Genomic DNA, 23,539 nt, shown 5'->3' on the forward strand with positions numbered 1-23,539 from the left:
AGAGGTGGAGGGAAGTAACCTTTGCTGGCTCCCTGGCTCCCTACTCAACAGGGAGTCTAGTCTGCTTCTCCCCCTCCTACCCACTCATGCTGTCTCTCACTATCACTGTCTCTCTCAAATAAATATATATATATAAAAAAATGGAACTCCATTTCCTTAGCTGGAAAACCCGTTGGTACTCCCCGTATTTCACAAGATTGTTGAGAAATTAGTAAAACCATATAGGAGTAAGTATTTGAAATATGCTAACACTTGATGCAAATGTAAACTCTTTTAATTATTTAACCCCCTGGATTCTGATCTCATTTGTTTTCAGGCTTAAGATTTGTCAGCCAATTTTAACTCTACAGCTTAATGATACTCGGTATCACACAATTTTAAATATTTAAATTTTACCTAATTTAATCTAATATTTAACCTGAATTTTCCCCCACGTGTTTTAAACCCATTACTTCTTGAAGTGTCTGTGTTGACTAATGAGAAAAATTGGTCCCTCTCCTCTCCATAACACCTCTTTATGCATCTGTAAACAGTTATCATATGTCCCCTCTGCCTTCTCTCCTTAAGATTGAACATTCTCTGGTCTCTCCGCCTTTTCTTAGAGGTCCCATTTTCAAAGCCCTTCATCATTTTTTGTTGCTCTCTTTTGAAACCTCTGGCAAATTTGTCTGTGGTTTAAAAAGTGTGCCATCCCAAATGGAACACGGTGCTTCTATCTAGCGCTAAGGATTGCCAAGTGGAGTCCAATAATCACATTATTTATGTTATCCTTGACAATTCTGCTAATACAACACAAGGCAGCAGTTGCCTTTTTTCTTTCTTCTTCTTCTGCTTTCTTTTTTTCTTTTTTGAACAGCATCACACTATGGGCTTCTTCTAAGATGTTAACTGGCATAAATCAGAGCTCCCGAGGACAAAAATTAGTAATATTAACTTACTAATCCATCCTTTAGTCACATTACCTAGGGCAGCATTTCATAAATATTATGTGTTTACCAAATAGAAAGTAGTTCCATGAAAATTACGTGTACCTACAAATGGTAATTTTTTTGATTTGATGAAAAAATATGATCATTTATGAAAAAGTCTTTACTGAATTTTATTTACATAATCTATCTTTTTATTGACATGGAAGTTTCTGGAAACTTGGCCAGAAAACCAGAAACACAAACCATGAAACTAATGACCAATTAACTTAAAATCAATTACTGTATGTAATGTGATAGATGACCTTATGGAATTTAACTGGACTGTCAAACTTGCTTAATACTTGATTTTGCAGGACCAAATCTAGAGAAAATATGAAAGGATTTGGCAAGGTCAGTGACTACGACCCAGGAAGCCTTGATCTTCTATTGTATCTGCTGAGCAGAAAAAAATCTTACCTGCTGTTCTGACTGTCAAAATACAAGCCCCAACACCCAGTACCTATATCAGGACTTCCTTTTGGGGGAACTAGTAAATGAGAGTAAAAAATGTAATCTCATGCAGATCAGGGATTGGATTTAAAGGGATCTGAGGTACTGATGACACCCTTTTATCCTGTAAGTGTTATGACCATTTTATCTCATCAGACTGACTAAGAATCTGTTGTCACAATGTTACACAGTGAGAAAATATCGAGTGTATCAGTAACAATGTAGCTAATCTTCCTTAGTTATTCAGATGGGTAATAACCCATAGTTTTAACTATAGCCCTTTCAGAGGAGAGGGAAAAAAGATCAAGGAAAGACCAAAAGATTCTCCTAGGATTTTAACCAACCCAGAAAAAATTATGCATTCTTGACTACAGATTTTTAAAAATACTTAAATACTATGAATATTTAGCAAACATATCTTTAGTATGGCTTTTCACTAAAAATGTACAAAGTCAAACTAACCAAAAAGCATTTCACTAAAGCTTTAAGAATATCATTGGCTATGACCCAGCAATTGCACTATTGGGTATTTACCCTAAAGATACAAATGTAGTGATCCAAAGGGGCACATGCACCCGAATGTTTATAGCAGCAATGTCCACAATAGCCAAACTATGGAAAGAACCTAGATGTCCATCCACAGATGAATGGATCAAGAAGATGTGGTATATATACACAATGGAATACTATGCAGCCATCAAAAGAAATGAAATCTTGCCATTTGCGACAACATGGATGGAACTAGAGCGTATCATGCTTAGCGAAATAAGTCAAGCAGAGAAAGACAACTATCATATGATCTCCCTGATATGAGGAAGTGGTGATGCAACATGGAGGCTTAAGTGGGTAGGAGAAGAATAAATGAAACAAGATGGGATTGGGAGGGAGACAAACCATAAGTGACTCTTAATCTCACAAAACAAACTGAGGGTTGCTGGGGGGAGGGGGTTTGGGAGAAGGGGGTGGGATTATGGACATTGGGGAGGGTATGTGCTTTGGTGAGTGCTGTGAAGTGTGTAAACCTGGTGATAAAAATATATGTTTATAAAAAAAAAAAAAAAAAAAAAAAAAAAAGAATATCATTGGCTAAAATGAGTACATATCTTTTGAAAAAAAGCCCCAAGAAATCATAATTGCTCAGTTATCAAGTATGTATTAGAAATTCACTTTATACTAGAAATTTCAGAAAGGGCCTCAAAATTATAAACTGTATTTTAAAAATAGTTTACTCAGGTAGCAAGACAGAAAGTTATAAATATGATACCATCCAACCACCAATTTCAGCTTTTCGCCTACTTGACCACTGGTCAACCTTTTATATATGGTAACCATTATCGAATTCATCAATCTTTCCTTGACTTCCAGGTAAGTCCTTCATCTACATTGGACCTATCCCTCCTTGGCTGTCTTTTACTATCTATCCCTGAATGCCTTCGAACCCACCAAGGTCTATCCTTGACCTGAAGTCATTGACTGCATTCCCATGGCTTCAACTTCTACTCATACACTGGTGAATTCCTTTTTAAGTTAAGAATCTCTGGTGGCATATTCAGACTCAAGCTACCTTGAGCATAAGACAGAACTTATTATTCAAAGATAATGTTGTGTTCTAGAACTCAAGTCCATGGACATAGCCCAACCTAGGAAAGGTCTTTGCACAGGGAGTGGGAAAACCTGAAGGGATGTTTTCTTTCTGCTTCTCTCCCTGTCCTCCTGTTTCTGTTTAACTGCTTTAGTTCTCTATTTCCTCCCACCCACAGCAGTACACCTGTCTTTGCTTCTTATTTCATAATATATAGGTTATATTCAAGAGATAAGATAGACTGGTGGGTTAACTCTGAAACCCAATTCCAAATCCCTATGAAAACTAGACCAGTTCCATTGGGCCAGGCATTCATACTTGTCCTAATGGTGATCAAGGGCATATGTCACATGTGTCCCTCCTTGGGGGAGGAAAAGACAATGTGAAAAGATGGAGTAGTTGTGCTAGCCTGATAGCTCAAAGCATATCTGAACCAACTGCCAAATCTATGTCTACAGCTCAAACATTTTTTTTTAAAAGATTTATTTATTTATTTATTTGACAGAGAGAAATCACAAGTAGATGGAGAGGCAGGCAGAGAGAGAGAGAGAGAGAGGGAAGCAGGCTCCCTGCCGAGCAGAGAGCCCGATGCGGGACTCGATCCCAGGACCCTGAGATCATGACCTGAGCCGAAGGCAGCGGCTTAACCCACTGAGCCACCCAGGCGCCCTCAAACATTTTTTTAAAGGTTAAGTCCCAATGTAGTATTTGAAGATTTTTTATTATCGCTGATTGCTTAGTTTTGGCTATAACAAACTATTGAGCAGGAAAATAGCAATATACAATAATGGTTAAAAGCAGAACAGCCATGGATTCTATTCCTCATACAGCATGTGAGATCAGGAAACAAGTCTACCAGATTCCAGCTATTGTTTCATTGTCCAGTAGAGTGTCTAGCGCATAAGACGCTACCAACAACAACAGTGGGAGCAAAGTAAATGGAGAAATTAATCACTTTCAAAAAGAGCTAACATATACTGCTAGCGTCCTTTCCTGAGATGCGATGTTTGAAAATCTTCCATTTCATATATGCAGTTTAGGTAAGTAGTAATAGTAAATGTATTGTCTTACACATGCCCAGAAAACAGAGATAATGTTGCATATTAGATACAAGGGGGAAAAAAGAGAACTCGAGATACTTGCTGAAAGTTTTTAATGAGGCATTAACAGCTCTGTAAATTAAAGTTCTAATTTGCACAGTTCTATGAAGTAAACAAGGAGAGAACAGCATCAGATTTGGCTGCTGCTTGCTGCCTCCCCTCAACACATTTTAAGTGAGTGTCAAATTGATTTTGCAATACTTAATTATATTTCTCTAATTTTTTTGACTACTGAATGTATAAGTATGCAGAAGAAATCAGTTTTCAGCAAACTAGTTTTCTCAGTTAAACTTAATAGCATAGCACATTAACACCAATTATATGAGCTATGAAAAATGCATGACAGAGGCACAACAGTATCAAAGCAAGAACTGGTCAATGGCACCATCAAATGTGAATTTCACATTTTTGCTGATTAAATTTCTTCTTGTGATCAAATGCCTGAAAAATGGACAAACCACAGCCCTCTGTGTTCATAAAAATTTCTGTCCTAATGTGAATGAGATCAGAAGAAACCCTTTTCTGTAGAGAAAAAAAGCTATTTTTTTGAAATTGTACAGATTTTTGCTGTCAGCATAGTTTAGTAAAAGTCATTTTCCTACGCTTTAAAGTATATAGTGGATACCAATTTATTTCAGTGAGATTTGCAATGTTGAGCCTAATCTAAAGTGTATACACCACTTACATCTTTATCTAGAGGAGTTCAGGACTAGTAAATTAAATAATATAAAAACTGGTTGATTTTTCTCTAAATAAAGTTAAAGCAATTTTCCCACCACAATGCAGATCAATGGTTCTCATTATTGCCAGAATCATCTGGAGTTCATTTCTTTTACTCATTTTATTGAAGTATAAATTACATGCAGTAAACTACATTCATTTAAAGGGTATAGTTCAATAAGCTTTGAAAGGTGCATACCTATACCACCACCACTGTGATTACTACAGAACATTTCCATCGCCTCTCTTCTCAGCCTCAAGTACTCATTTAACTTTTTGCCACAATTTTTTTTTTTTTTTTTTTTTTAAGAACTGCCATTAAGGACTCTGCTGCCTTCTTTACTCAGCCTGTCAACAGAGTGTGACGTGGGCTGTTGTTTCTATCAGCAGTGTATTCCTTTGTACTGTTGAGTAGTATCCCATTGTATGGACATACCACAGTTTATCTATTCACCTATTGATAAACATTTGTGTTGCTTCCAGTTTGAGGCCAGGGTGAATATAGCTATAAATATTTATGTGCATACCTTTGTTTCATTTCTTGTACACAAACACCCCCAAGTGGAAGGGCTGGGGTAGGGGTATGCTCAACAGAGTCGATATTGAGATCTCAAAATGCAAATTTCTAGGATCTGTGGTAAGATCCTAGAAATTTATAGTGTTTTTTAATGTGAAATTTATGTGGTAAGATTCAGAGTTTGCTTTTTTTTTTAACCCCTTATTTAGACTAATTTTTATAAAGATGGTCTTCTAACATTTTATGAGACATTCTGCTGCTAAAACTTGAAGATGATTGAATGAAATGGTTACTTTTAATCCATCAATCTATAAAAAGTATACATACAATCTTAAGTATCATTTTAATTTAGCAAACCCTTGTGTTTTCACTAAGTATCATACGTACTTAATACTAAGATTGTACGTATCCTAAGTATACGTACAATCTTAAGTATCATTTTAATTTAGCAAACCCTTAGTGAAAACATACTTGTGTTTTCACTAAGTATTCATCAGCCCTCAGCCTGCACAGTGGTCTTATAATGATGAAAAAATTAAGTTCAAAATCCCAAATCTGGTGTCCAAAAAGTACATGATTGGCCCTTTCTTGTTTCATTTTCATCAAATACAATTCTCTCCCTGCTTTCTGTGTTCTGGCCATATTGTACTGTCCTGATTTTGCTTGTTTGTTCATGTTTGTTCAAATACTTTGTTATCACCCATACCAAGGCACTTACACATGCTACTTTCTCTACCTGGAGTGCCCTACCGGCCTTTCTTGCCTAGCTAACTCCAACTGCAGTTTTCATATGATAAAACTCTTCCTTTGAAGGCTTTCATGAAACCTCCAGAGTGGGTTAAATGTTCCTGTTATCTGTTATGAGTTTACTACATCTTACTTTTGGACTTTTCATACTTGAAATATTTCCTTCTTTTTTCTTTTCTTTTTTTTTTTTTTTTTTTTTGGAGACTTTTCAAATTGAAGTATAACAAAACAATAAAGTGGACACATTATTGGGGCATATTTTGATGGATGTTTATAGAGTAAACACACATATAAACACCTCTCAGAACAATATATAGAATAATTCTACAACCTCAGGAACATCTTTTTCTTTTCTTTTTAGTTATTACCCCTTCCTATCCTCCAATCAGCACTGATTCTTTTTTTCTATTTTTGAAACTTACATAAAAGGAATACTAGTTTCTTTGTTTCTAGCTTCTTTCACTCAGTGGTAGGTCATGAGATTTATCTGTTATTGTGTGAAGCAATAGTTGGTTCATTTTTATTTGGTCCTATTTCTTGGTATGCCTGGTAATTTTGGATTGGATATAAGATATCATGCATAAAAAATTATAGACTTTATGTTATCTTCTTTTAGTAAATATTGAAATATTTTCGGAAAGCAGACAACCTTTATCCTAACAGAAGTGGAGGTGGTTTGAGGCTTTACTTCAGGCTTTGAGAAGACTCATGTGTTTCTGGTCTACTCTTACTGACAGGATTTCAACGCAAAGCCTGGTGTGTTTATCAGACCCATCTTCCTTGGTAGGCCCCAAACTCTACTTTCTAGTCTCTCCAGCCATGCCTTCATTTTCCTATGATTATGCAATGTGGGAACTAGCAAATCAAAGAGAAGGAAAAAGCAAAGATAAATCACCTTAATGGTTTTCCTTATTTCTGGAGCCTTCATCTCCCATATCCTTGCAGTCCTGGTTACTCAATAGTGTCTTTAAACAACCATATTTTTAAGAAATTTATCCAGTTTCTTTTCTTTTCTTTTTTCTCTCAGCATGAGGATTTTTTAATATCCTTCGCAGCTGGAAACAGCTCTGTCTCTCACAGCTGCAGACAGAGATCACTTATAATTATCAAATTACAGGATTGAAGCATGATTTTGCTGCAAGACTTTAAGCTCCCTAAGGTTAGGGACTCTACCTGTTTTGCTCAGTACTCCTTTTAAAACACCAATCATAGTATCTGGCAAAATGGTTGAAATTGAGAAAAATCTGCATGTGGACTAATAAAATGATTGAGTTCTTTCATCTAAAAGTAGATACAGAAAGCAGAGCCAAAATCTTCAAAAGTAGTTCTTACAAAATTGCAGGGGGAACCTAGTGAAATATATTGGTTTCTTAATGTTTTATTTTATTTTTGTGTGTGTGTAGCAATTTTATTTTTTAACTTTTATTTTCTTATATTAGTCACCATACAATGCATCATTAGTTTTTGATGTAGTGTTCCATGACTCATTATTTGTGTATAACATCCAGTGCTCATTTCTTCATATTTTAAAAAGGATATAATTGGTGCCATTATTACTCAGGGGCACATATAGTAGGGATTAGGAAAAGTCTCACTTTGAAAATTATTGATAATCTTGAAGAAAGCATTTCAAATGAAAAAATGGAAGAAAAAAAGTAAGTGACAGATTGAGGCGTGAATGGTAGGGAGGAAATGGACATGCACAGCATCTTAGTTTTTAAGAAGATCGGATTATGAAGAAAAGAGAGAAACAGAGTTAGATTTACAGGAGAGCTAGATGTTAAAATGTAAAGGTAGCCACCAGGCACACAGAAATGAGCATCTGAGTCTTTGGAGAAAGGAGAAAGGCAGCTAAAAACACAAAGTTCAAAAGTTCCCAAATTGAATAAAATGAAGCGATATATGGTAGAGAGAAGTTATAAAGGAGTAGCATCAAGATTTATGTGGTTTAGGCACATAAAATATAAGTATGAATGGAAAGGCACATGATGTGAAAATCCTAAATGAGAAATGTCAGCCACAAATGCACGTACAACTGTGACCACAAAGATATTGTGTGCTTATCCTTTACGGTGACTCCTGCACGGACACCTTACAGCAACCCGTTTTACAGACGAGGACACTGAGCTCCAGGGCCGGGAAGGGAGTCATGCCAAGCTGCACACAGCATGGTGGCGCAGCCAGATTTTGAATGCGGAGCGTCCAACTACAGAACCCGCTCTTCACGCTGCTGCATCACTGCCTCCCTTCTGCACTAGCACACCAACATCAGTACGTCCACTGCCCTTGAAGCAGAATCCAATCAGTGTGATGCTGTTAATCCATCCATAGCATTGATCACTGTTGTTTATAAAGCACTTTCGAGATTAAAAGTGCTTTTTACTGTACTCTATATGTTTATTATGACTGTCATCTTAAACCTATTGCAATAAGCCCTGATGATATGTATAGGTAAAAGTGTCAAAATATTCATTAACCTCAAAATTTAATAAGCCTAAGGAGATCCTGTATCTAAGAGATGCGCAACACCTTGTTTCCCACAACGCATTGTGAGAGCTAATAGGGCAGAGAACAATTCCTGATAGAGCACTCTAGCTATAGCAGACGGGCGTAGAAGGAACTCCACCCTACCTGATAACTAAGGACCATTAATAACAATTCCTTCTTGTCTCAAGCACTATATAGCTTAAAACATACTTCTTTACACATCTTAGGCCAATAGAGGCTAAACAAATTGAGTTATCCTCCTGGGCTTTCACAGCTTCTAACAAGGTAGATCTTAAAATTATGTAATATATTCCAATGCACAGTGAAACTTACCATTAAGTCATTCTTATAGCAAAGCCATCTTTCTTACAGGTTTTCCTTTTTCCTCCTAACTCATTTAGCTAATTCTTTATTCAACAAACATTTATTGAACATCTGGTCCTAGGCTATGCAAGGACAAATGTTGTAACAGAAGAAACAGTCATTGTTTGAGTCAGCTTGGGACCTACATAAGTGAACAAGCAATTCTAATAGAGGGTGGTAGGGATTAAAATAGAGAAATTCTCATTTTTTTGTTCTAGGATAGAGGAGAGGCCCCGAATGTAGATTTGGCACGGGGACAGTGGAGGCTGTTTGGAGGAACAGCTCAGCTGACATTTTAATGATGGGAAGGAATTGGTCTGGGAAGGAAGAGAATCCCTTGCAAGTAGGGGAGGGCATTGCAGGCAAAGGCATGGATCTGTTCTAAGACCCGGGCATCTAAGTCAGTGAGGTACATTCATACAGCAGGGAATAAAAGGCAGTCATAGAGCCAGAGAGGAAACCAGGAGTTGTATGGATGGAAGAGGAAACCAAGAAGCGTATGGATGCAAAGATAAGCAGGAAAGAGTTCATGCAAGACATCTCCATGGGGAACTACTGAAAAGTTGTAAGCAAGAAAAAGGCAAGACAGGTCAATGGTTAGAAGAACAGTCTAGATAAGAGTGAAACTGTGGGTATGGACACCCCCAACACAGACCTGGATTAGGGAGTAGCTATAGGACCAGTGGATGGTTCCAAGAGACGTATTGGAGGAAGAATGTTCAAAGGAGGAACAATTGATGGGTTGTTCGAAAGGGAGAGAGAAGTCATATTCAAGAAACTTCCCAGGTTTCTATCTCAGACAATTAATAATATTCACTTTGGTATACACCGTGGTAAGCACAGAAGAGGGAACAGATTTCAGGGGAGAAGAATGAAGAAGGTAGAAGCCAAGAAAGGGGCAGCTGATTCTTTTTTTTTTTTTTAATTTTTTAAAAGATTTTATTTATTTATTTGACAGAGAGAGAGATCATAAGTAGGCAGAGAGGCAGACAGAGAGAGGGGGAAAAAGTCTTCCCACTGAGCACAGAGCCCAATGTGGGGCTCGATCCTAGGACCCCGAGATCATGACTGAGCCCAGAAGCTTAACCCACTGAGCCACCCAGGCGCCCCAAGGGGGCATTTGATTCTTTTCCAATTTTCTGCCTGTATGGGAGAGAAGATCTTTATATCATTCATTCCCACAAACTTCCCACGAATCCCTATTTTTCCTTTACAAAATTCTCCCAGGACTCCCTTTGTGAGGATGACATGGCCACCACTGCCAGAGACTTACGCGACCTGAATGTCTATGAAGGGGGTTGTTCCCCTCCTTCCTCCTTATGCCTCTTTTTTTTGTACTTAAAGTCAAAGAACTTTCAAACTGAGGCTGCTCTTCAGTCAAGAAAATGTATGTAACTGAGTTCCCTTCTTTTTTTTTTTTTTTCTTAAGATTTACTTAAGAGAAAGACAGTGCACACATGTGTGAACACGGTGGGGGAGGGGCAACGGGAGAGGGAGAGAGTATCTCAAGCAGACTCCCTGCTGAACCATGAGACCAACCTAGAACTTGAACCCATGACCCTGAGATCATGACCTGAGCCAAAATCAAGAGCCAGATGCTTCACTGACTGAGCCACCCAGGTGTTCCCTGGGTTTTCCTTCTTGAATCTCCAGACATCTGAGGGCTATGTTTGCGAGCTTTCTTCAATGTGTAGAACTTAAACGTGGTCTACATAACTGCACTTGATTGCCCCAGTCACATGGAACTTCTGGTGCACGATTTCACAAGACATTTCTTCAGAATACTAGAACATAGTTTTTAAAAGATAGGGTATTTTGGCATTGGTATTATTTGAAATCTAATCTGAGTAGAAATTAATCTATACTCTTCTGTAGGTGTTATACTTCTCCCAACACATATAACATAACAGTAAATACATATCCTTAAATATCTTTCATTTTTTTCCAAAAAAATATATACAAAATAATTCATTTTATTCAATTGTTTCATAGGGGCTAGTTTCTCTGTCAATGTTGACCATTATGATTCTTTTTCTGCTCAATGTTCCTCTTTCTACCCATTTAAGTAAGGATGAAAGGAAACTAAAATTAATCTTTATTATATTGATGCTGAATGTCATTAAGAGATGAAGATTTTTTTTTTCTTTAACAAAGAAGCTTAAGGAAGATTTTTAGATGGCTAACATATTCTAAGAGAAAGACATTGGACAATTTAAGTAGGTAAATGTTAGACCACATAGAAAACCTGGGGACATAGTGGACATGGGGGGTTTGAGAATGTGGGAACAAATGTGCACTGTGTATAGCAGATGACCATACATTTTGGTGTGAGTGTAGCAGAGAAGGAAAACAGACCCCTTAAAGTTAATTCAAAGGGTTATCGACTAATAGAAACAGTTTGCACCAAATATAAGTATTATTCTATCCTGTTGGCATGGTCAATGCTGACTTGGTTTGCTGAATACAAAAATCCCTCCTGGGAAAACCTAGATGCTGTTTCAAGATATTTTCATTTATCAAGCATTGCTGTCTATTTTGTTGTGTTAGTTCTCTCCTGTTTCTTTTTTCTGAGCTACCCTGTACTCACCTTTAGGGATTTTTGTTTGTTTGTTTGTTTTGTTTTGTTTTTAAGATTTATTTATTTGAGAAAGAGACAGAAAACATGAGGAGGGAGAGGGACAGAAGACAGAAGCAGACTCCCTGCAGGGAGTCCAAAGTGGGGCTTGATCCCTGGACTCCTGGATCATGACCTAAGTGGAAGACAGACACCTAACTGACTGAGCCACTCAGGCACCCTGATCTTTAGGGTTCTTGGCATTAGATCAGAAGAAAGAAAAATGTATTGTTAATGATGAAATTATATATTGATTCAAGAAACGAAGACTGGACCCTTAACCAAAAATGGGCAAACCACTAGTATGATGTCTTTTTTTGTAAATAAAGTGTTTTTACCCCAAAGACTAGGCTACTCTTACTTGTTTCTTTATCACCTATGGCTGTTTTCACATCACCATGCCGAGCTCAGACACTGGGACAGAGACCTCACGGATTGCAAAGTAGACAGTATTTAATGTCTGGACATTTTAAAGGAGAACTTGGTAACCTCCTGCTCTAGATTGATACTGTAAAAGTTAAAAGACGGGGCAGGAAGAGGGTTCTTCAGGCAAAGAGAAACTTCGCAATTTCATTCAATTTCACCACCTGAGCAAGAGCAAACTGGTGAAAGAAAAGGTCATGTGCTGAAATGATTCTTGTGTGAAATCCGAGCTAAAATTCAAAAGTGAAACTGAAATGACTCCCACACCCACCCCACCATTAACATTTCAAACATAAGGCAACCTGATAGAATTGGGCTTCAAAATGTATCACTCTGAAAGAATACAAGGGTTAAGACACATGCAGTCTTCCTAAACTGGCCTTGATGATGAGTTTGGTGAATGAGGACAAACAGGGTCCTTTCCCTCCAATGATAAGATCTTTACACATCTCCATGAAAGGCAGTAAAAACAAAACTATTTTAACCCTTACTTCTTAATGTCCCTTGTCACCATGGGTTAGTCTGACTTCTGTGGTTCTCAGAAGGTAAGCATTTGGATCCTGACCCTACCAGTCCACACAGACACAACCAACCAGATATTCACACTCTCTTCTGATTCTGTCACAACCAGAGACACACATACTCTTGTCTTTATTTTTCCATATCAAGACTGCCTGTTCATCAAATAGCTGGGCCATATAGTCAAGGCATGTATTTGTTTCTCAATAACTATGAAAAAGATCAAAATCAGGTAAAATAAAACTTGTGGTTTAAATATGACTTGTAATTACTTAGCATTTTATTTATTTTGTTGGCGTTGTTGTTGCTTTTTTTTTTTTTTTTTAAAGCATTTTCTGGCAAAAGGATTTGCTCCCAGTCAGATGACAATAAATACTGGGTACCATGGGTGTTGAAAGTCAGAATTAATATGCTTTCACTAATTAGTCTATCTGAAGTTTCCCTATACCTGCTTATAATCAGCTTTCCTTTAATGAAGTGTTTAAATGTCCCAGCTCACTAGAAATAATAAATAATAATAAAGCATATATATCATAGAGTAAAAATACATATAAAATATGTATGCTTTTAAGGAATATTGATTCAGGGACTTGCATTTCTCTTTCTACAGGTCAGTAATTAATGGCATTTCTGTTTCCTAAAGCATTCGCGTTCAGTCATTTTAGGGAAGGCAAATACTAGGAGACAAAAATGTATGACAATCATTTAGTGTCCTTGAACAGCATTATTATGAAGAAGGTGTACAGAGTTCTCATCTGCAAGATATTCAACATCAGTAATCACATTTCTCGTGAAGACAAATAAAAGGGAATTACATCCAGGTGCACATGTATGCTCATCTCCCCAGTGGCTTGCTACAAAGATCTCCCCAAAGGCAGTTCCTGATTTCTGGGCAGGGTCACCAGTAAAAGCAGTTTAAAAGGCTGGTGTGATTGGCATCTGGATACTACAATAGTCAAATCTTCCCCCAAATGATCATGGACCTGTTTTCACTAATAGGAAGAAGAAGTGACAAGGAGAGAGAGGGTCACCTTTGGAATGCCAATCTGAGCAGTACTTTGCTGTTTTTACCAGGTTCCTTTTGGATTAGTAGCATTACATGAGAAAGACTAAATTCTTTGTGTAAATCAAGTGGATTTACTCTGCGTTCCTGAAAAAAAAAGAGCATTTTTCCTCCCCTGTAAAGACGCAATGATCACCCTGTCCAGCTGCAGTAGGGAACGTTCTATTTGCTACTCCTGTTCTGGAAGGAGAAAGTACTATTAACCCCATGTGACTAGAAGAATATTTTATAATGAGTGTTTACATGATTTTCTAGTTATAATATTATGAACTTCTATTGAATTTGCTGCTTCTTTGTATGCTCTGACATAAACCAAGAATTGAATATCCATTTCTATATTGAGTATTCCTCTCCATGTCATTTAAATTATCTCTATAAATTAATACATCCCCTCAGACTAAAAGAGAAAAATAACTTTATGTTAATCTTAAATTGTAAACATATTATATGAAAAAAAATAACTGAACAATTTACTTGAAAATCAAGTTGTTTTTAAAATCACAGTAATAGCTTCTATTTTCAATTTTTGAAGCTATGTATATAGGCTATATTCATTGATTTGGAATTTTAGAAGTTAGAGGCATTGATCATCTAGCACAATCCTCAATTTAATAGACGGACATGATTAGACCCACAGAAAAATTGTTTATCCAACGTTTCAAAACTAGGTAGATTAATTTAACTATTTTAATAACAAAGTTAAATAACACATCTTACTATAGAAGCTGCATATTACTCATACCCTAAACAGAACATTTAGGCACACACACCTGACATTATGTGTAGCAACAGATGAATTAAGATAAGATGGGTTTTATAAATTTCAGACAAGCTCCTGTCCCCTAGTAAACACTTAACAAACATTTGTTATATGACTAAGAGTTCATAGCTAGAGTTTAATGACCTCTAAGTAATCTATGTGACAGATACTCCACAGGGTTCCCTAGGGGGGGCTATTGCCTTTCATCCTCACCTACTTCTAGATATGAGTACTGTAAGCAGTTTTATTACACCACTTTTAAAAGAAAAGGAAACAAAGCCACAAAAATGATTAAGTGGTTTGTTTAATTACATTTAGCTAATAAACAATGGGACCTAGATCTGAAACTTATTAGTTTGCTGCTAAAACACTCAGTCTTAACCATAGAGAAGTGGGAAGTTAATATCCGACTTTAAATTTATACTATGATGTAAATGACTGATAATATACCCTTCCTGAAGATTAGACCTTTGAAAGAACACTGTCTCCAAAGGGAAAAGAGACCAAAGAGAGATCCTAACAAAGCTGTATCTGGTTAAGTTTTCTACTCAGAGTTAAATTTTGATTAGAGTCCATTTACAATATAAAGTTAAGTAATTTATGATATTAAGCAACATATTAAAGCATATGGTCATATTTTTGAATTGTTTTCATTAAATCATATGAGATAAAAACATTTAAAGCAAATATGGAAGAGGAGTAAGTTATATAGGAGATTCCTATCTTGAACTTAATACTGAGATCATTTATATTGAAACTTTCAATACATTGTTCATGACTGTGGAACATGCTATGAATGTATTTATTAGTCTTTTCATCAATGGGTGAAATCTGATTAATTTATATATATATATAGCATATGTATAATAATACACAATATGGTATATTTTGTCTTTGAATATTACTAGATATACCCATTCATATTTTGGGAGTCCTTCTAGTTAGAGTTTGATATTTTAAAATGAAAAATTCAAAATAAAAGCAGATCTTAACTCTTATAATTATTCACTTATTAAATATAATTAATCATTTTAGAGATTTCTAAAATTTGCTCTTTAAATTTGCCTCAGAACATAAAAAACTGCATGAAATATCAAGAAATGTGAGTTGATAAAACCATTTGACACATAGTACTTCAGCCCATTTAAAATAATTTCATTTAGACATTAAACATCAAGCTTCTAGGAACATTTGGGAATAAATTGCTGTAGAAAAAAAAAGGGATCCCTAGATAGCTTTGGGGATGCAAGTGAACATGTAAGGCCAACCCTCTTTACTACCTATACCTGAAAAGCCATCAACTGAAAAATCTAAAGAAGTTTCATGGTGTTGGATAAGGAACAGTTGAATGATAATTGTATCACCTCCCAACCTCATTGATTACTTTTAGATCTTATTCTACAACTTCCCAAGGACTGTCCACCTATGTGCCTTCCCCATCTGTGGCAAAGCACCAACATTTGAATTGGAAGCTTCCCATTCACATTTCAACCGTGAACTTAGCTATGGGACCTGAGTCTCACTTCCTCTGTCCTCAGACAGTAAAAATTCCTACCTACAAGCCTGTGGAAGGTTGGAATGAGAAATTATTTAAGTAAAACAAGGAGTAGATGCTAATTATACATGTACCTCTCTGCTTAGGATCGATGCAAGTTTCAAGAAAGCTATTGCACTGGGTCTGTAAAGTTGTTCTAGCTTATGAATTGGGTGAACTTCATTTAACCATGGCTCAGCCCAGGGCAATTATTCAACCAACCCGGCCAGTTGCACCAAAGGGTCAAACCAATGATTTGATGCAGACCCAGTTTAAAAGTTAAAGAGAACCTTCAAAGTAAGGCAAAGCCGCTAATAAAAAGGAGCTAGTAATGCCCCAGAACGTGCCTGAATGCAGAAGAACTTCTTATTCTCTGGGAATCACCAAACCTCCAGGGAGCAGTTCAAGCCAAAAGTGTGATCTCCCTGCCTTGTCCTTCAAACGACGTGTACTCCAAACACATTTTCTGTGCAGCTGGAGGCTTTGTTATAGACAGAAGGATCCTGCTTAGTGAGGCCGGTGTTTATGGCCTAACTTTTTTAAAGAGGAATTTGGAAAATTTCCCAGATGCTACATCTGCCCCTAGCCCTTGTACCTCAGAGTATAAGGCCGGCTAGGGAGAGCGTGCAGACGACTAAATTTATTAACGGTGGACGGGCCACTCTATCTTTCATTGCAACAACAGTAGGTGATCCCATCAGAAATCTGTCTGCTGGCTGGCCAGCAAATCTGAGCAGACACGCTTGTAGCAGAAATATTCCGCTGAATGGAAACAAATGCTATTTCCTCGAAGAAACACATCGCGAGCCAAACGCTGGACCAGGAAGGCGATTTCTCTTTCCATTTGAGAAAAGGCCTTTTAACTTTGTGTCCGGAGGCTTTTTAACTTTCTTTTCCACATATCTGTTTTCTTCTCTTCTTTTCTCTTTTCTTTGACATTTACAAATATTAAGCACAAGTTGAACATTTTAAGATTGCTCAGTGGCTGAATATCTAATACTCAATGGCCATTTCAAGGTACCAAGCCACTAGCTAAGCTAAGCATTCACTCAGTGTATCTCTGCTAGGACGTCATTCATTACAAGTATCTATCAGCAGCCAACCTCACTTCAAAGCAAACTATTAACTATTTTAAATTAAAAATAAAGCAATAATATTTGAGCCGCGTTTTATGGTTCAAATTCTACTTCATCGTCCTCAACACATGCAACATTTTCAAGACTATTTGTTCCAGAATGATTTTCTCTGGGATCAAATGAATATCATTATGCATTTACAGAACCATAGGTATCTTAAACTTTATATATATATATTTGAAAATTGGAAAAAAAAAAAAAAAAAAAAAAAGAAAATTGGGAAGTGATGTATGTAACTTAAATAGTTACAGCTTTCTGCAATTTCTAAAAACGCAAAAAGTGTTTTTAGGAACTCTAACTTGGAAAGGTAGCAGGACTTCCAGAATATTGTAGGACCAGCAAGACAAGGAGTTGGATGAAGCAAATGAGGCAGGTTACAGAGCCCCGCAAGTGAGGGATAGAGCCTGTCTTCATTTAAAATTCTGCCATTTTATTGGGAAATTTTTGGTGTTGATTTTCATTTTTAAAAATATATCGTGTGAAAATATTATTTTTGTTGATTTCTGAGGTGTTTTTTGTATGTGCCCAAAGCGAGCACTCACTCACCCATACTGCCAACGTACCCACAGAAGCTATATTTCTCCCAAATTAGTTTTTCCCCTAATGCTCTCCAAAACAAAAACAAAAACAAAAAAACAAACAAACAAACAAAAAACCCTACTGATAGTTTAATGCTTCAAAAAAGCAACAAATAAGGATTAGGCATACTGAGCTAAGCAAAGTAGCTTTCTTATAATTGCTTTTAGAGGTTTTAATAACCTGATATATACTGAGACTCTCCACAGCACAGGGCATTTCTCAAACTCATCTATCTGCAGAACTCTTCTTTTTTCCATAGAGCAGGTAAAGTATTCTGAGGAACACATTCTGGTAAATGGTGCCTGAGGGTCACTTCCAGCATATACTTTGATCAAATAAAGGTGACCTTCCTACATCTATATTTTTCTTTTCTTTCCTCTACTCACCCATGTCTCCCCACATAGAATACCCACAAAAGATGGACAAGTTGACACAATCATGATGACGTTATAAAAGGTCTGAATTAGTATTTCTGTGGACAATTCACTCTGAAGGGATATCAAAAAAATAAGAAACACCTCGGAGCTTAGTACCTATTCAATAGTGATGTCCAAAACACTTACCGGTAAAGTCCGTATTGACCGGATGTGTGGAACTGGGAAATTTATAATATCCATTCCCTATGAAACGAACTCCTTTCATCATCATGGCCGTGGGAGCTGGAAGAGATGACTCTCTCCTTTCCAGCTGATACACAGGAGAGGGGCCATTGAGTTCTTCGGGTGGGAGCCATCTAACACGGATGGTTGTGCTGTTGATTCCTTCCACCACAGGAGGCCTTAGTTGGGTTGGCGCTAAATATCAAAAAACATTTGTTACATTCAAGAACAGAGCTTTGTCTCCAGACACAGTTTTTCACACACAGGTACACACACACTTGTGTACATCACACTCAAGATCAAATCAGTTGTGGTCTCAAGTCTTTACGTGGCTCTAGGAACGGAAGACACTATAGAGCTTATCTTAAATGTAACTAAACACCATGAACAAAAAGGTATCATAAAACTTTGAGGATTGAATAAAATGTCCTCTTGCAAATAATTTCTCGACTCTTCCTCACTCAGGAAAAGATATTTCTTATTAGAGTCTGCTGGTGCCCCACTCAGATTCCCTTTACTAAACTGGCACTGCAATGGTGCAGTGTGTCCGTTTATCTCCAACGGCTCATAGTTGCCCCTTTTCTGGAGAAATTCCCTTGCCTGAGTGGACACTACCTCACTCAGAAGATCCCTCATGAAATGGGCAGTCTATGACTAGCCATGACTACCACCCGTAGTCTATGACTAGCTATGACTACCAGCTTTTGATCCCAAGAGTCAAAATCCCTCATCTAAACATGGCTTCGACTTATGGCTGCAATTTACAGATGCCAGTAAAATAAAAGAAACAACTGAAGTGGTCTAATTCGTGAGACAAGAGGGAGTGTGGGGTCTGAGAAGTTTGGGGCCAGGATGAATAGTCACTAGTTGGTGCCAGCCAACAGATAATGCAGGAACAATGACCCAAAGTTGCCAAATCCTTTACTTGACTAAAAATAGTCATTTTGTGTATAATTTTTCTGATTTTTGAAGCTTAGCAACTAGTTTAAATGAAAACAAATAAGCGAAACCACTCTGAAAGCCAAGCAGAGCCTCCACATGAACAAAAAAGAGCCCGTGAGCTCAGGGGTTTACGAACTCTGGTCCAGATACAACAGACTCAGGGCAGCCCCTCTGGGCCCTAAAGTGACCACAATACCTCCAGGGACTGTGCCTAGCAGCAGTGAATGTCCAGTGCCCAAGCACACACTGAGGCCTTGGCATACTTCGTAGTCCTGGGACCCTGGCAATTCTCTGGAGGCTTCTGGGAAACTCCAGGAGTGAGTAACAGAGATAGAGATTTTCCCTACAACTTGTTGCAAGGGGGATCAGGGTAACAACTGAGTTAATAAAAATAAAGTTTTGCTTTAATTTTTCTTCTTTTATTTTTATTTAAATTCAAGTTAGTTAACATATACCGTATTATTAGTTTCAGGGGTAGAATTTAGCAATTCATCACTTGCATATAGTACCCAGTGTTCATTACATAAAGAGCCCTCCTGATTTTTCTTCTTAAACAGTTGAGTGTGTAGGCTTGGATTCATTCCCACTCTAAGTGGGTTTGTTGCATTTCAGAGGTACAAGCAAAGAAAAGAACAAAGGTTATTATCACCAAGCCTACTTTTTAAGGGTTTTAACCAAAGCTGTGGACTCTTAGTTTACACCTGTAATTAACACAGACTTTTGCACACAAAGCTGTTCCCTGTTTCAATAAACACAAATTAAAATGATATGAATGCAAGAACTGATATCCTTAATGAAAAACAATTCACCTTAAAACAGCTTAGAACAGGGCGCCTGGGTGGCTCAGTGGGTTAAGCCACTGCCTTCGGCTCGGGTCATGGTCTCAGAGTCCTGGGATCGAGTCCCACATCGGGCTCTCTGCTCAGCAGGGGCCTGCTTCCCTTCTTCTCTTTCTGCCTGCCTCTCTGCCTACTTGTGATCTCTCTCTGTCAAATAAATAAATAAAATTCTTAAAAAAAAATAAAAACAGCTTAGAACAAGTACTATCTGTTACTTTCTAGAAAGCCTGGCCAGCTTTCCAAAGGGAAACAATTAATTGTGATTCTATTTTAACTTTTTGTAAAGAAGAGGGCACTGAGCAAAATGTCCCTCAACTTAGAAAGATAATTAACAATTCTGTTCATCTTCTGCCACTGCAAACCATGTGATGTTTTTATGTTTATATATGTATGACTCTGTAAATTTTATGCATGATTTCCTTTAGCATTCCTTACCAAAAATTAGTAAATGGTGGGTTCTCAAAGATTTCACTCTGCAAGTTATGCCTCATCTTGAAAATAATCCAAAACAAAATAAAAACTGATGATCTAGAAATTTCTTCTCCCCTCAAGTTTCTCTTCAGTGTTTGGAATTCCATTCTTGTATTGAAATTTCAGTATTGGCTACGAGTTTAACAAGGGAAGAAGGATTGTCAAAAATTCTTGAGTTCTGGGTTCGGGAATCAATTACATAATTTTTTATTGTCCAAAACTTGCTATTTAAAAACACAAAAGAAGGGTGCCTGGGTGGCTCAGTTAGTTGAGCATCCAACACGAGTTCAGCCTCAAGTCATGATCACAGAGTCCACAGATCGAGCCTAACATTGGGCTCTGCACTTGGTGGGGAGTCAGCTTGAGATGCTCTCTCTCAAGTAAATAGATAAATCCTTAAAATAAATACATAAAAGTACAAAAGAGGGATTTGAAACTATTCTATTTTCTATAGTACACATACAATTCCCTAGGGCTCTGGGACAAAAGGATTTGACATTTTAATTTGAAAAGATACCATCTATTCCAATGATATCCAGTGGGACTTTCTCTAATGGTGGAAATGTTCTAGATCTGTATTGTCTGATATCATAGGCATTAGCCACATATGGATAACAAGCTCTTGGGGCACCTGGGTGGCTCAGAGGGTTAGGCTTCTGCCTTCAGCTCAGGTCATGATCTCAGAGTCCTGAGATCGAGCCCACATCGGGCTCTCTTCTTGGCAGGGAGCATGCTTCCCGCTCTCTCTCTCTGTCTGCCTCTCTGCCTACTTATGATCTCTGTCTGTCAAATAAATAAATAAAATGTTAAAAAAAAAAACCAAGCTCTTGATATGTGGCTAATGACACTGAGAAATGTAAATTGAAATTCTATTTAACTTTAATAGATTTTATTTTAAGATTAAATAGCCATAAATGACTATTGTGACTAGTTAGCAAAGACCTAAAGAATCACGAACTATACATATTTGGTACACTGAGAATAGGATTTCCATTTTTAACTAAATATTTAGAGAAATTAGGAGCATACCTCCTGTACCACTAAAGAACTGAAGAGTATTATCCTTGCTTAAAATCAGCCTCTTCTTCAAAGTCCCATCTCCTTGACATTTGGTATTTCTTTACTCCAACCATCCAGCTAGTTAGGGATCATGGTGAGGTTTTGTACCACTCTAGTATTCAGAATCCCTTACCCCATTGATAGCATAATCCAAAATTCGCTTATATAATCAAGAACATAAATTCAGAGTCAAACAAAACAAAAGGAATTCCAGCAACTCAATAGTTTTTTTTTTTAAATATCTTCTAAAAGTGAGAGTGCACTTTTTTTTTTTTTTATTTGGCAAAATGATTATAACCAATAAGGGTACTTTCACTGAGAATCCACTACAATTAATGTTGACTGTTGAAATTCTAACAAGTAGTGGAACACTTCTAAATTCACAGGGGAGTTATTCCACCAAGCAATTAGACTATTCTTAGGAAGTCAACTACAGAGAATGAGTCAAATTAGAGTATATTTTTTTATTCTCTTGCTTAAAAAAAACCCAAACAACCTTCCAGCTGGTATGTTGTCGTTTCACTTAGAGGACTCAACCCAGCCTGTTTGAAAGGGTGAGCACCCTACTGAGTCATTATCTTCAGAGTTCCCCTAAGACCAGAGGGGGAATTTTCAATCAATTAAACTAGACTGGTCACACACAGACACACACACACACACACACACACACACACGTAAAATGATGAAAAGGAAAACAGATATTCCTGAACTATTAAACACACTCACACAAATATAGACTCACCAACAGACAGGACGAATCAAGGATTATTTCTCAGACTATCAAAGTAAAGGGATTATAGCTATAAACTTGTTAATCATGGAACAGTGAATTAAGAGACAACATAGAGTAATTGAAAGGACTCTGTAGTCTTTCAGAGATTATATTTTACCTTTTAATTTCCAATTCTGCATGACTTAGGAAAATCACTTAAAACTTACATATGCCTCAGTTTTCCCATCTACAACATAAGAATAAATTTTCAGTGGAATACCTTGGCAATAACTGCTTTAAAAAAAATATATATATATATGTGTGTGTGTGTGTGTGTGTGTGTGTGTTGTTAACTGAACATAATTATAAAAAAAGAAAGAAAAAAACAGTATATATAATTGTGTTAGGTTTTGCAAAGCAAATTTCTGTACAAACACAAGACACTATTATTATTAGCCAATAACACATCTTTCATATCACATATTATAAAAGGATATAATTCATCCACATTAAAAATCTGTATTAACTCAGAAAATCCTCTTACAGCTGTAAAGCAGAAAATGGATCTTCAATATCCATCATTGCAAAGAATAACAACATACAGTCTGTTTCTACTTAGAATAAAATTACGATGTTTTTGTATTTTCTGCAATTGCTTTGTATCCAGTTCCCAGCCTAGCTCTTCTATTTATAAATATGGTTTTATACAAAGCTCTGATAATAGACATTCTTCTTTATGCAGCATTTATTACTTTATAATCTGATTAATAGCATATCATAATGCATAAATTTACATGTGCAAAATTTATGTAGCGTGGAGTTTGAGTGTCATAGGATAAGAACGGAAGGCTAAATGAGCAGAAGCTCTCATTGACGGCAAGTCTTTAAAATCAAATCTCCTTATTTGTTTTCAAGCAAGAGTCTGTTGCCTGTGAACACTACAAGGCAGTGTCAATATCTTAAAACAACGTCAACTTTCTATTACAGAGACAGAAATCAAGGAATGAACAGCCTTTTTACGTTTCAGGCCTATGTGGGGAGCAGACTAACGCAAGCCATCGTCAGGCACTTTGGCAATAGGACATGATTTTGACTTTTCCTCAGAAATGCAAAACTGTCACGAGAATTGCAATTTGCCCAAACACCGCTAGGCCAGAATGTCTGTGGAAGGGCACTGGGGTCAGGACTTAACTAAGAGAGCCAGGCCAGGAAGCCATGATTTCTTGATTGACCACCACTGTACTGCAACTGGTCTCCAGTCAGTGCCCAGAAGAGGAGAGAAGATTCTCCCCTCAGAACCTCAGAAATTAGACAGCGTGGACTTGTTCCCCGTCTAATCTCTGACTGGAGAAACA

At 37.1% G+C, this 23,539-nt stretch overlaps 1 protein-coding gene across 1 annotated transcript in view; it reads right to left on the reverse strand.

Annotated features, from left to right (window-relative positions):
- USH2A (usherin) overlaps positions 1–23,539 on the reverse strand; it is a gene marked incomplete at its 5' end in the record, with an annotated part of 618,561 nt that overhangs the window by 461,636 nt on the left and 133,386 nt on the right. Inside the window, one exon of the mRNA XM_082703057.1 lies at positions 18,126–18,356. Within this exon, the coding sequence (XP_082559183.1) occupies positions 18,126–18,356 (231 nt within the window). The remainder of the gene's footprint in view (positions 1–18,125; positions 18,357–23,539) is intronic.

Source organism: Mustela nivalis (genome assembly GCF_964662115.1).
Source record: "Mustela nivalis genome assembly, chromosome: 16".
Classification (NCBI taxonomy): Eukaryota; Metazoa; Chordata; class Mammalia; order Carnivora; family Mustelidae; genus Mustela; species Mustela nivalis.